At 42.8% G+C, this 14,767-nt stretch overlaps 1 protein-coding gene across 1 annotated transcript in view; it reads right to left on the bottom strand.

Annotated features, from left to right (window-relative positions):
• The window catches only part of LOC311147249 (A-type potassium channel modulatory protein DPP6-like), a gene marked incomplete at both ends in the record, with an annotated part of 153,401 nt that extends 138,882 nt beyond the window's left edge, over positions 1-14,519 (bottom strand). The window contains one exon of the mRNA XM_084183920.1: positions 14,325-14,519. Coding sequence (XP_084040046.1) covers positions 14,325-14,519 — 195 coding nt within the window. The remainder of the gene's footprint in view (positions 1-14,324) is intronic.
• Between the last annotated feature and the right edge of the window lie 248 nt (positions 14,520-14,767).

Here is a 14,767-nt window from a genome sequence, read left to right as displayed (position 1 = left end):
CCAACCTAAGTGTATGTAAACTTCCGACTTCAACTGTATGTAAACTGCGATATCACTAGAGAATTAATCAGGGTAATTTTCCCATAGATTGACAGGTGTTTCCCTCTCCACGGTTTCAAGATCCTATCTATTTTGCGAAGTTTTCTATCAAAGTAGAAATAGTTGCAAGATCGCTAAACTTTTCCGGGATATCTACACCAAGCACATCAACTTCACCATCCACCCATTTAATCGGGAGACCACATGGCAATTTAAAGATTGTATATTTTAGAGACCCAATCCGTAAATATAGTACACTTATCATAGTTGGGTTTTAGTTCAGAGAAACTTGAGAAATTATCCATGTCCTCAACAAGGCCCTTCAAGGTTGAAGATTGAGGACTCAAGAGAAAACTTGAATCATCGCCATACATTGATACTTTTGTCTCTAATCCATAGAATGTTCGCCCCTTAATGTTATCATTAGATCTGAGATTTTTACAGCTAACAGTTCAATGGCCATAATAAATACTGTAAGTATGGTAACATAGGGCAACCTTGTTTTATGTCTCTTGCTCTCAGAGAAGTAACCGTTATTTATTATTTTACATAAAGGATTGTAGTACATGACTTTTACCGATCTTATGAGAGATTCTCCAAAGTTGAAAAAATCCAAGCACTTATAAACAGATTCTATATGTACTGTTTCAAAGACTTTCTCAATATCTGCTATAAAGACTATACCTGGTTTCCCTGCATGCTCATAGTTTAAAATGTTTCTAGTAATTGTCTAATGCTGTCTCCAATATATCTTCTTAAAAAAAAATCTGGTCTCATCGTGATGAATAATGTCTGGTAGGACCTTTTTAATATTTTTGTGTCGCAACATTGAAGGGTGAGGGGACTAAACTTTTTTTAAGAGACAGGGTCTTTGTACTGCCCCCCTGGCTCCTGCTTCAGTAGGAGAGAGATCAGTCCCTCTTTTTGTGTGCCCGACAAATTACCATTTATATACAGTGCCTTAGAAAGTATTCAGACCCCTTGACTTTTTCCACATTTAGTTGTGTTACAGCCTGAATTTAAAATTGATTAAATAAAAAAAATAAAAAAATGGTCACTGGCCTACACACAATAACCCATAATGTCAAAGTAAAATCATGTTTTTCGAAAATTTTTAAAAATGAAAAGCTGAAACATCTTGAGTCAATAAGTATTCAACCCCTTTGTTATGGTAAGCCTAAATAAGTTCAGGAGTAAACATTTGCTTAACAAGTCACATAATAACTTGTGTGGACTCACTCAGTGTGCAATAATAGTGTTTAACATGATTTTTGAATGACTACCTCATCTCTGTACCCCAATTTCAAACACAGATTCAACCACAAAGACCAGGGAGGTTTTCCAATGCCTCGCAAAGAAGGGCACCTATTAGTAGATGGGTAAAAAAAGCAGACATTGAATATCCCTTTGAGCATAGTGAAGTTATTAATTACACTTTGGAGTGTGTATCAATACACCCAGTCACTACAAAGATACAGGCGTCCTTCCTAACTCATTTGCCAGAGAGGAAGGAAACCGCTCAGGGATTTCACCATGAGGCCAATGGTGACTTTAAAACAGTTACAGAGTTTAATGGCTGTGATAGGAGAAAACTGAGGATGAATCAACAACATTGTAGTTACTCCACAATACTAACCTAACTGACAAGAGAGAAAAGAAGGAAGCCTGTACAGAATAAAAATATTCCAAAACATGCATACTGTTTGCCACAAGGCACTCAAGTAATACTGAAAAACATGTGGCAAAGCAATTCACTTTTTGTCCTGAATACAAAGTGTTATGTTTGGGGCAAATCCAATACAACACATTACTGAGTACCACTCTCCATACTTTCAAGCATAGTGGTGGACTGGGGAGTTTTTCAGAATAAAAAATAAATGGAATGGAGCTAAGCACAGGCAAAATCCCAGAGGAAAACCTGGTTCAATCTGCTTTCCACCAGACACTGGGAGATGAATTCACCTTTCAGCAGGACAATAACCTAAAACACAAGGCCAAATCTACACTGGAGTTGCTTACCAGCTGGTAGAGCACGGCGCTTGTAACGCCAGGGTAGTGGGTTCGATCCCCGGGACCACCCATACACAAAAATGTATGCACGCATGACTGTAAGTCGCTTTGGATAAAAGCGTCTGCTAAATGGCATATTATTATTATTATTATTACCAAGAAGACAGTGAATCTCCTGAAAATCTATGGCAAGACCTGAAAATGGTTGTCTAGCAATGATCAACAACCCATTCCACCAGACACTGGCAGATTAATTCACCTTTCCACAGGACAATAACCTAAAACACAAGGCCAAAATGGGTGATGGGTGAGAATTCAGGCTGTAACACAACAAAATGTGGCTTAAGTCAAAGGGGTATGAATACTTTCTGAAGGCACTGTACTGGGTTATTAAAACATGATAGTAATGGATCTTTCAGTAGTTCATATGATTTAGTTAACCTGATTTTTTGGTAGAAGGATATCACAAAACTCATCGTCAAGTGAGGTTGAAGGAACTTGATAAGAGAACATTTGTTTAAGATATTTTACTTCCTCATTCAAAATCTGTTTTGGTGAGATAAGGATTTCTCCATAATTTGTAATAATTTGGTCGCATTTCTATATTGAAGGTTTAGGAACAACTTTTCTCCATCCAATTTGGTCAGTTGTTTAGATAAATGAAACCCGATATTTCCTGAATAAGTTCCTCAAACTCCTTTTGTTTTGCATCTAGATTATTCAGTGCTGCTGTAGTACATTTATCAACACCATTTATGTGTAATGTTAGATTTTCAATTTTTGTTGTAAGTATTTTCTCCGTTGACCAATAATGTTTTCGTTTTTGGGATGAATGTTGAATTGAATGTCCTCTAAAGGCACATTTAAAAGCATCCCATATGATAAGTGGGTCTGCTGAACCTGTATTGTGCAAGAAAAAGTATGTTATGAATTCTTTAGTTTTTGTTAAGAAAGTAGTGTCAGTCAATAAACCCTGGTTAAATTTCCAATATCCCGTCCTCGTGGAAAGTCTGTCATAGTTATATGGAGGGACATAAGCTCATGATCTGATCGCATTCGATCCTCAATCAATACTTTTTCACTTTTGGCAGCATAGAAAAGGATACCCGAAAATAAGAAATTAGACTACCTTGATTAAGCCTCCTCCAAGTATATCTTACGAGATCCGGGATTTTAAACCTTCAAATATCAGTCAATTCCAACATATCCATAATATTCGTAATCTCTTTGAGCGACAGAGGTTGATAGTTGGTATTATGATTGCCTTTATGGTCTATTGACCACAGGAGGTTGGTGGCACCTTAATTGGGGAGAACGGGCTCGTGGTAATGGGTGGAGCGGAGTTTGAGGAATGGTCTCAAATACATCAAACACATGATTTCCATGTGTTTGATGCCATTCCATTTGTTACAGACATTATTGTGAGCCGTTCTCCCCTGTGCTATTGACGTACTTAAAACTGTGTTGTAGTCCTCTACCATTATAATATAGTTATTTGTATCTTGGAAACTAATTAGATCATTATACCGTAAATATTATCAAAGAAGTTTGGATTACATTATTCGGTCCATATAGATTTATGAGCCATATCTGTTTATCATCAAGTAGCATTCCATCTTCCTTATGGACCTATTTGAATGGATTGCGCCTTAAAACCATTTTTTTATATAGGATCATAACACCTTTTGAATTCCTTAGCCCAAGACAGAAATAGATTTGACCATCCCACTCTTTTTCCCAGGCCACTTTGTCAGAATATATTGAAGTTTCCTTTAAACAATAAATATGGTAATCCTTCTCCTTCGCCACGTAGAAACTGATCTTCTTCTCAGCCAAACCATTGAAATTATAGCTAGCTATACTCAATTCACCAATTACTAGGATGGGTTATATTCTGATATGCTAACCCCTATTTTGAGATACTTATCCATACCTACCAGTACCACCAGAATATATGCCTGTCCGTTATCCAATAAGCCGTTCTATGATAGATGCCCTGGTAAACATATTGTAGCTCCAAGTGACTCTAAGTAGACCTCCAGTTGTCCTCCAATTTCCCTCCCGCAAAAACCTCCCCACATCCCAAGTAGGGTTGTCGTCCCTGTGACTGGCAGACCACCCCCGTACACATGGATCCTATGGCCCTTAAGAAGTTGGGACCCATCCTTTAAAAAGAGCACAAAGTGCCACTTACAGAACAAAACCAGGTTAGCAGCCATAAGCATTTTTAACCCTGTCGCCTCGGTTGTACTATATATAAATATTTCATTTCTATCCGCATACATTAATTAATTCATTCCCACAATTGGCAAATAATATGCGTAATAATGTAGGCACTTCCTACGAAGGATTGTTACTACTCTCGCAGTATTCGGCCTGACCTGATCTTAATGAGTGCTTGTTTCCTTTGAAATGGGGTCTGTCTGAAAATACTAAAATGAACAGCTTTGTATGCGTAAAAAAACATGACATGCTAGCTCCATCCTGGTGGCACAGTGGATTAATCCCATGGATAGAGAAAAGAAGATTATCAAATCTCACTGATGCCATGACACAATAAAAAATTAATGTGTTTGCATGATTAATGCCTGAGGAAATTAATTTCCATGTGTCCTATCTATGCTTGGAGCTAAAAGAAGTTACCAAAATAAGCTAGCAGTGTTATGAAAAGTGTTATTGAAACATTCAATAAAAGTTTTAATGAAGTTATTAAAAACAACTCAAAATATCCTAGAATTTCCGTTCTCAGAGCGTTAATAAAACCTCCCAGAAAAACTTTCAAGGAACCAGAGTAAAACATTCTTAAAACCTCCCTGCAACCTAAAAAATGAACATTCCCAGAACAGGCAAAATGTTCACGTCTGTTCTCAGAATGTTTGAAAAAGGTTCAGTTTTACCGGTCAGGAAACATATTGCTTCATTCCCACAACCATTGTGAAACCAAAAACATACGTTCCCACAACTTTCAAGGCACCAAATGTGCTAGCTGGGAGGTAGGCAGTGCTAGCTTTGTCACGATAATGAAACATCTTTCAGACAATGACATAGGTGTTGGCAAGACAGCACAGACAGATCTGGGACTCAGGATAAGGCAGCGCAACTGTGCTGGGGCCATGTTGATGTGCTATTGATAGACAAGACTGTAGAGGGGCGTGGCAGCGTGGCGGGGGATGATAGATGGCATGATGCGACAGACAGACAGACCTCGGAGGGGCGTGGGCACGGCAGAGCAGAGGGGATGGAAGGCCTGTTGAGAGGCCCCTGGGGGCGGGGTAGCAGGACCAGGAAACAGGTCGATAGATATCCAGTGACAGAAAGAGTGTCCACGTCAACAGACAGAGCACTTAGGAAAGGTGAAAAGAGAATACATAATAGGCCCAGTTTTAGGCTTTCAGCTTGACCTGTTTGTCAAAGGAGAAGCGATCCAACTGCCATTGTAGGCAAATCAAATCAAATCAAATTTTATTTGCCACATGCGCCGAATACAACAGGTGTAGACATTACCGTGAAATGCTTACTTACAGCCCTTAACCAACAATGCATTAATTTTTTTATACAAAAGTAAAATAAAACAACAACAACAAGAAAGTGTAAAGTAAAATAAAATAACAGTAGGGAGGCTATATACAGGGGGGTACCGGTACAGAGTCAATGTGCGGGGGCACCGGATAGTTGAGTTAGTAGAGGTAACATGTACATGTGGGTAGAGTTAAAGTGACTATGCATAAATAATTAACAGAGTAGCAGCAGTGTAAAAAGATGGGGTAGAGCTAAAGCGGCAGCTCTACCCTTTAGCTCAGTGAGGATGTTGCCTGTAATCCATGGCTTCTGGTTGGGGTATGTACGTACGGTCACTGTGGGGACGACGTCATCGATGCACTTATTGATGAAGCCAGTGACTGATGTGGTGTACTCCTCAATGCTATCTGAAGAATCCCGGAACATGTTCCAGTCTGTGCTAGCAAAACAGTCCTGTAGCTTAGCATCTGCGTCATCTGACCACTTTTTTATTAAGCAGGAATCAGGAGGATAGAGTTATGGTCAGATTTGCCAAATGGAGGGCGAGGGAGAGCTTTGTATGCGTCTCTGTGTGTGGAGTAAAGGTGGTCTAGAGTTTTTTTTCCTCTGGTTGCACATTTAATATGCTGGTAGAAATGAGGTAGAACGGATTTAAGTTTCCCTGCATTAAAGTCCCCGGCCACTAGGAGCGCTGCCTCTGGATGAGCATTTTCCTGTTTAGTTATGGCCTTATACAGCTCATTGAGTGCAATCTTAATGCCAGCATTGGTTTGTGGTGGTAAATAGACAGCTATGAAAAATATAGATGAAAACTCTCTTGGTAAATAGTGTGGTCTACAGCTTATCATAAGATACTCTACCTCAGGCGAGCAAAACCTTGAGACTTCCTTAGTATTTGATTTTGTGCACCAGCTGTTGTTTACCAATATACACAGACCGCCACCCCTTGTCTTACCGGAGTCAGCCGTTCTATCCTGCCGATATAGCGTATAGCCCTCTAGCTGTATGTTGTCCATGTCGTCGTTCAGCCACGACTCAGTGAATGTCACGCCCTGGCTCGGGGGACTCTCGTATGTTGAGCCAGGGTGTTAGTTTCTATGTTTTGTTGTGGGTCTAGGTTATTGTATTTCTTTGTGTGAGTGACTCCCAATCAGAGGTAACGAGTGTCAGCTGTTGGCTCGTTGTCTCTGATTGGGAGCCATATTTAAACTGTCGGTTTTCACTTTGTGTTTTGTGGTTTCTTGTTCTCGTTGGGTTGTGTTCAACTGTAGACGTCACGTTTCGTTTGTTATTTTGATCGTGTGATCATTTATCTAATAAAAGATGTTCACCTTCAACGCTGCGCATTGGTCCTCATTAGACGATCGTGACAGAAGAAACCACCAAGATGGGACCAAGCAGCGTGTCCAGGAGCCATCGCCAGGGAGATCCCTCACAGATCTCCTTCGCCTCCTGGACTGGGTCAAGCCGAGTGAGGAAGAGAGGGGCTTGACATTATGGCAGAAGGGCGAGAAGCTGGCGAGGGATATGGAGACCTGGTCCACGGGTAGGAGAGACGCCCCGAAAATATTTAGGGGGGGGCTCACGACGTCGGACCAGCAGGAGGCCGCGATAGAGCGGCCCAGTGGGTTGCCGGAGAAGGCCGCCGGGTTACGGGGGCCACTGGTCGAAGAGGGGATGGAGGAAGTAGAGGCACGGCGAGAGGTACTGGCGTGTGTTGCCAGTCCGGTCCGGCCCGTTCCAGATCCCGGTGTAGGGCCAGTGGTGTGTGTCCCCAGTACAGTCCGGCCCATCCAAGCTTCCCGCACCAAGCCAGTGGTGTGCGTCGTCAGTCCGGCACGGCCCGTGCCTGCTCTCCGCATCAAGTCTACGGTGCGTCTCGTCAGCCCGGCTCTGCCCGTTCCTGCTCCCTGCACCAGGTCTGTGGTGCGCGTCGCCAGCCCAGTCCGGCCCATTCCTGCTCCCCGCATCAAGCCTGTGGTGCGTCTCGTCAGCCCGGCTCTGCCCGTTCCTGCTCTCCGCACCAGGTCTGTGGTGCGCGTCGCCAGCCCAGTCCGGCCCACTCCTGCTCCCAGCACCAAGTCTGTGGGGCGTTTCGTCAGCCCTGTCCGGCCCGTGCCTGTTCCCCACACCAAGCCAGTGGTGTGCGTCGTCGGTTCGGCACGGCACGTGCCTGTTCCACTGGAGCCGGATCCGCCGCCTAGGCGGAGTGCCCACCCGGTCCCTCCCCTGTTGTGTTTCGTTGGCGCGGTCGGAGTCCGCGCCTTTAGGGGGGGGTACTGTCACGCCCTGGCTCGGGGGACTCTCGTATGTTGAGCCAGGGTGTTAGTTTCTATGTTTTGTTGTGGGTCTAGGTTATTGTATTTCTTTGTGTGAGTGACTCCCAATCAGAGGTAACGAGTGTCAGCTGTTGGCTCGTTGTCTCTGATTGGGAGCCATATTTAAACTGTCGGTTTTCACTTTGTGTTTTGTGGTTTCTTGTTCTCGTTGGGTTGTGTTCAACTGTAGACGTCACGTTTCGTTTGTTATTTTGATCGTGTGATCATTTATCTAATAAAAGATGTTCACCTTCAACGCTGCGCATTGGTCCTCATTAGACGATCGTGACAGAGAAACATAAGATATTACCGTTTTTAATGTCCCGTTGGTAGGATAACCATAATCTTAGGTCATCTAATTTATTTTCAAATGATTGACGATTGGCTAATAGGATTGATTGTAGAGGCAGTTTACTCGCTCGCCGTCGGATCCTTACAAGGCACCCCGACCTACGTCCACGATATCTCTGTCTCTTTCTCCTGCGAATGACGGGGATTTGGGCCTTGTCCGGTGTCTGTAGGATATCCTTCACGTCCGACTCGTTTAAGAAAATATATTTGTCCAATACGAGGTGATTCATCGCTGTCCTGATATCCAGAAGCTCTTTTTGGTTATAAGAGACGATGGCAGAAACATTATGTACAGAATAAATTACAAATAACGCGAAAAAACACACATAATAGTACAATTGGTTAGAGGGCTGTAAAACGGCAGCCATCTTCTCCGGCGCCATCTCTACAGGCAGATGCGTCATGTCAGTCGTCATGGTTTGAGTGAGTTGCATGTCGTTGGTAGGGGCATCATGTGTATGCTGCGTCATCTCCAGATGACAATCGAATAGCACCCAGGAAGCAACAGTGAGGAGAAATTATGCCTCACCCTCTTCACCTTTGAAACCATGGCAACACAGAGCAGAAGGTCCTAGCTGAGGAGGAGGCTGTGGTGTGCTGAGGAGAAGATGGCCTCGGTGGCCGCATAGACATAATTATATTAGCATAACATAGAATTAGTCATTCTATTTCTATGGGTGGCAGGCTGCTAAGTACACTCTCTGTTCTTTACAACAGGGAGAATGGGCATGGCCTGGATGGATGGATGGATATGCCAGAGACATACTGTATAAAGATGGGGCATAATAGCAGGATATTGTTAATTGCATTGCCACAGCTATTCATATGGACTATGGGAGGAAAGTATTTACTATCACTGTTCTTTTTTCCTCCATCTGACTGCTCTTAGTAAGCTCTTTGTCAGCTCTCCACGACACAGACTCAAGCCACTCCTAGAAAATAATTCTTTATCAAATGCCATTAGTTTAAGATAATCTCACCCCTATTTGGTTTAGCTGAGCCTGCAGACAGATCCTGAAGATCCTCCAAACTTTGTCCCCCCCAACACTGGAGTGATACCTTGGATTTTGGCCAAGCTTGACTAAAGGCTAACTGCACAAATCTAGAGTGTGCGCTTATAGTAGCTACTATCCAGACCAAAATGTATGGTTGGCTGGACAGGCAGGAGTGGGTCCTAAGAGCAGAACAGACTAGCAGGAGTGTATTCTATTCTCTGACTAACAGACAGATGGAGATAGATAAGGCTGCCCTGGTCTACCAACCAGAGTAACAGTACCCATCTCAATGACACATCTCACATTTCAATCATGCCCATTGAACTCCCATGCCAACTCAGTACCAGACAAAGTGAGTACATGGCAGGATAACAGAATAATGTACCTACTAGGACAGGGGCTTCATGTTTGATCAGATTTCACTGGCTATTCTTTTGATCAAATAAAAGAACATGTATGATATTGTTCAAAATTGAACCGTTATGAGTCATTCTTATGTAATGTTTTGGGAAAAACAGCAGAGTTAAGATGAGCTTTGTTTTGGGATAAATATTTATCTGAAATGTTTTACACTGAGAAATAAGCTAAAAACCACACTCATATCAAGAGAGAAAGAGAGAGAGAGAGAGAGAGAGAGAGAGAGAGAGAGAGAGAGAGAGAGAGAGAGAGAGAGAGAGAGAGAGAGAGAGAGAGAGAGTGTGTGTGTGTGAGAGAGAATAGTCAGAGAAAATAACCTAACATGTTAGTCCCTGGAGTCTTTGTAGCCAACTATCCATGCTGTTTCACATCAAATCTTACCCAGCAAGCTCCCCAGAGGGAGAGTAGGATACTTCTGTCTTTCTTCTCTGTTTCAGGACACACTTGAGTGGTACTGACTTGTGTTATCATCATCGACCAAGGGAGAGACAAACTCTTTTGATAATTTGTTGCAAATAAAACTGCTGTGCTATATAAACACCTGGTTTTACATTTCAACATTACGTTCAGCTTTCAATTGAAATGTGAGGAATACAAGGTGATAAACTTCCTAAGGCTGTTGCTGAATAGCAAAGCGGATCAGGTCTGACCTTCAGGAAATTATCCCTTGAGTCTATTGTGATGAATTGCCCATTATAGTTGAGCAGTGATTTAAATGTGTCAGTACACAGTAGTAATTACAGACCTAATTGCCACATGTAATTTGTGAGCTTCAATGAATTTTGTAGAAAAGCGGCAGAAATTAGTCTCATTGAATGTTAGCTTATTGTCAGTAAAAAAAAGAAAGTGTTTAAACATTCACACAGCAATTCACACAGCCCACCACTCCCCAGTGCCTCACATCAATGAAAATCCAAGCTTACTGATGTCCTAGCTAGCCTATAAAGGTGATTAAATTCAATGAAAATACAAGAACCTCAAAGGTAAGTAAACGTATGAATCAATCGCCCACTCTGTCATTAGATACCAAGTTCTCCCGCACAGTGCACACTCATGTGTCACCTTTCTTTGTCAGGGGATGGAGGGACTTAACAATAGGAGGTGTTTGAGTTCTCCTCTGTTGGCTGGGCACCCCAGAAAAGTCAATATGGCTCCTGCTCACAAAGGGAGCCTGCTCCACTGGTCCCTATCCTTTAAATGTCGCCCTATTTTAGGCTGCAGCCACCATGCGATGATTAATGACGATCATTTTATTGGATTTCAGACCCAGCTGCCATTAGCAGTAGAGGGTCATAAGAAAGAGAAAGAAGTCTGGCTGATATCCCCAAGGTGACTCTATAATACCATAGTACTGTGCCACATAATCCTGTTAACATATATAAGCTACACGGTGAGCATGCACTGACTAGCTGGCAAGTGTCTTCACTGACATTTTCAACCTCTCCCTGACCCAGTCTTTAATACCTACATGTTTCAAGCAAGCCACAATAGTCCCTGTGCCCAAGAACACCAAAGTAACCTGTCTAAATGACTGCCGCCCCGTAGCACTCACATCTGTAGCCGTGAAATGCTTTGAAAGTCATGGCTCACATCAACTCCAGCATCCCAGACACCCGAGACCCACTCCAATTTGCATACCACCCGGACAAAAGGAACACCTACGTGAGAATGCTGTTCATTGACCACAGCTTAGCGTTCAACACCATAGTGCCTTGCAAGCTCATCACTAAGCTAAGGACCCTGGTACTGAACATCTCTCTCTGCAACGACGCACACGACTCCAACACCATCATTAAGTTTGCCAATGGCACGACAGTGGTAGGCCAGATCACCGACAACGATGAGACAACCTATTGGGAGGAGGTCAGAGACCTGGCAGTGTGGTGCCAGGACAACAACCTCTCCCTCAATGTGGAGAAGAAAAGGGGCTTATTGTGGACTACAGGAATCGGAGGGCCGAACACGCCCCCATTCACATCAACGGGGCTGTAGTGGAGCGGGTCGAGAGCTTCAAGTTCCTCTGTATCCACATCACTAAGGACCTATCATGGTCCAAACACACCAACATAGTCGTGAAGAGGGCATGACAACGCCTCTTCTCCCTCAGGAGGCTGAAAAGATTTGGCATGGGCCCTCACATCCTCAAAAAGTTATACAGCTGCACCATTGAGAGCATCTTCTCTGCTTGGTATGGCAACTGCTCGGCATCCGACCGTAAGGCGCTACAGAGGGTAGTGCGTACGGCCCAGTACATCACTGGGGTCGAACTCCCTGCCATCCAGGATCTCTATACCAGGCGGTGTCAGAGGAAGGCCCAAAAAAGACTCCAGCCACCCAAGTCATAGACTGTTCTCTCTGCTCCCGCACGGCAAACGATACTGGAGCGCCAAGTCAGGGACCAGAAGGCTCCTGAAGAGCTTCTTCCCCAAAGCCATAAGACTGCTGAACAGTTAATCAAATGGCTACCTGGACTATTTACATTGACCCCCTTCATTCTTTTTTTCTTTATCACAATTGTTTTGCACTCACACACACACACACACAACACACACATGCAAATTGACGCCACACAAATCTAATTCCCATTGAGTTCAAGAAAACAAAATGTCACCCCAGAAACTGTGAAACTCCTCAACTCATGAGGCAAAAGGTAATTTCATGCTCCACTACTGCTTGGGGGATATCAGGACTGAAGGTGTGCTGAAGGTGAGCTGTGCACGCCTCAAATGTTACAGGAAACATAGCCATCTGAGAATGGTTCCCCTGTTTTTGAAAGTATTGGAAATAACCCTAGAGAATAAAAAACAAATATACACAACCATGTTAAATCATGAAATTGAAAGATATATGAATCCTATTAGGCTACTAATATTGTAATGACATATACCATACATATGGCCATTGCGGTAGGAAATTGGGGAACATGACACACTATGACAGTGTTGTTGTGTTGTGCTGCGTGGTGTTGTGCTGTGTTGAGCGCAACAGAACAGTATCAGTGACAGAGGCAGTGTCTGTTGTTCCATCCTTTATCGCCTGATTGTCATCACAACAAACATCAATAATGCAGCGGGGACATCCTCACATTGACAGGTTCTATATAGCCTTGTTGCTGTGGCTATCTCTACAGAGAGAAAATATATGAGAGATGAACACTCAAAAGTCATCAACGTAAGGGAATTTCGTATTTTCTTCACCCAACTTTTAACCTAAATCCAATGACATGGTGAAATGTTTTGTTGTTTTCACATTGAATTGATGTTAGTTGACAACTCAACTAAATGTCAATCAAAAATAGACTGGTGTCTGTGCCAAGTGGGTTTTTTAACAGCAACACAGAGCATAAAGTGTTTATAAACGACGGTGAAGATGAAGTATAAATATTTGTAATTATAATAAACTGTTGTCATTGGCCATGAGCCTATAGCTAAATTCCTTTCATAATACTGGCTAGAGCTAGACCTACTCTGCAGCAGCTTAGATGGAAGAGTCACTTTAGGCGGCCAATTCTTCAAGGGATCCCGGGCCGCCTAAATGGACTCTTCCAGCTAAGTTGCTGCAAAGTAGGTCTAGCTCTAGCCAGTATTGTGAAAGGAATTTATCTATAGGCCCATGCCCAGTGACAACGGTTTATTATAAATACAAATATTTAGTTAATCATCGTGACGGTCGTTTTTGAACACATTATGCTCTGTGTTGCCTAAGATATAGACTATACTATTAATTATCATTCCACAACACCGCACATTTCGAGTTTAGGGATTCGAGCAACACTGGCTTCAAAAGGACAAACTCAAACAAACCGTATGAGCATAGGTGTACTAATGCCTTAACAAAAGCAGGGAATGCGATCTATGTGTAATTTCAGAACCATGGACAGGGCCATAGAAAGTAACCGTGGCGTGAGCCTTGCCGCAAAAGTGGCATTGATGAATTATTATGGCTCAAACGTAAAGCCAGACTACATCAGGCGTAGGCTTATGCCTAATTATCTTCAACATAGCCAACATATCGGCTACAGGACGTAATAATCTGTTGGACCTCCACATTTAAACATTTAAATCCTCGAAAAACAAGAACCCGTGAAAGCTTGCCGACTTCGATGAGATAATTAGATCGCAAAAGAGGGACAAATCACTGATATTGATTACATCGGGTTTTAATTTGCATCTAACCTACAAATCAAAAGTTAAATTTTAATTAGTTTCAAGATGTCAACAAACAGACCAGAGAGCTGTGAAACAATATTAAAATGCTGTCACATACAACTTTAACCAGTTATAGTGGGCAAGCATCACAACACAGAGAGCGACGGCCTATTCAGACACTACACAAGGCCAATCATCCAGATACAATAAGTTTCTTGAATAGAAACCACGCCTTGACTGAGGGAGCATCTGACGCTCTGAAATCATACTGCAATTCATAGCCTACTGATCTGAAAATCACCGGGGTAGCACACGCTGTTTCAGTTGCAAAACCATTTAGGCAAGAGTGAACCAAGAACATAATTGCAGCAGCATGGTAGTGTACACTCAAATGATAGGGCGAACAATATAAAGCAGATAGGGGCTATGAAATCAGTTGAAGTTGTCAACAATTAATCAGATGAAGGTTTCAATGATAAAATCAATACACCAATAGTTTTAAGTAGACGTTTAAAGCAAGGTCTTACATGCTCGTCTTCGCTCGCATTTTTTTTTCGGTAGGGAACATGGGGTCTGCCGTCGGCGACGGACTGAGAGGTCTTCCCTGTGTTGTTCTCCTCGTCCGCGACCTGTCCGCGGAGTAGGTGGCTGGCCTCAGGTGGGTGCGGGAAAGAGTTATTTGTATTAATCTTACCGGTGAATCTCTGATACAACGAAGCCATAAGTCCAGTCAAAACCACTACAGCATGTCAAAGCAAGAGACAGCTCTCGTCTGTGGGGACTTGCTTGTGTGTGTAGGCTACTGCTTATTTTCTGTGCGCTTCGGAGAGAACCGATGGCGGATGGCCAATGTCTCCCTCTGGAATAAAGCGGAGATGATTCAAAAAGAACAGGTGAATAATCCCGATAAAATAACGTGTTAAAACTGAAAACGTTTTCCTGGTTTAATTAGAAAACAGAAAGACCTATA

The sequence above is a fragment of the Coregonus lavaretus genome (genome assembly GCF_964263955.1).
Source record: "Coregonus lavaretus genome assembly, chromosome: 19".
In the NCBI taxonomy this organism is placed as follows: Eukaryota; Metazoa; Chordata; class Actinopteri; order Salmoniformes; family Salmonidae; genus Coregonus; species Coregonus lavaretus.
This window is presented reverse-complemented; position numbering and strand designations above follow the sequence as displayed.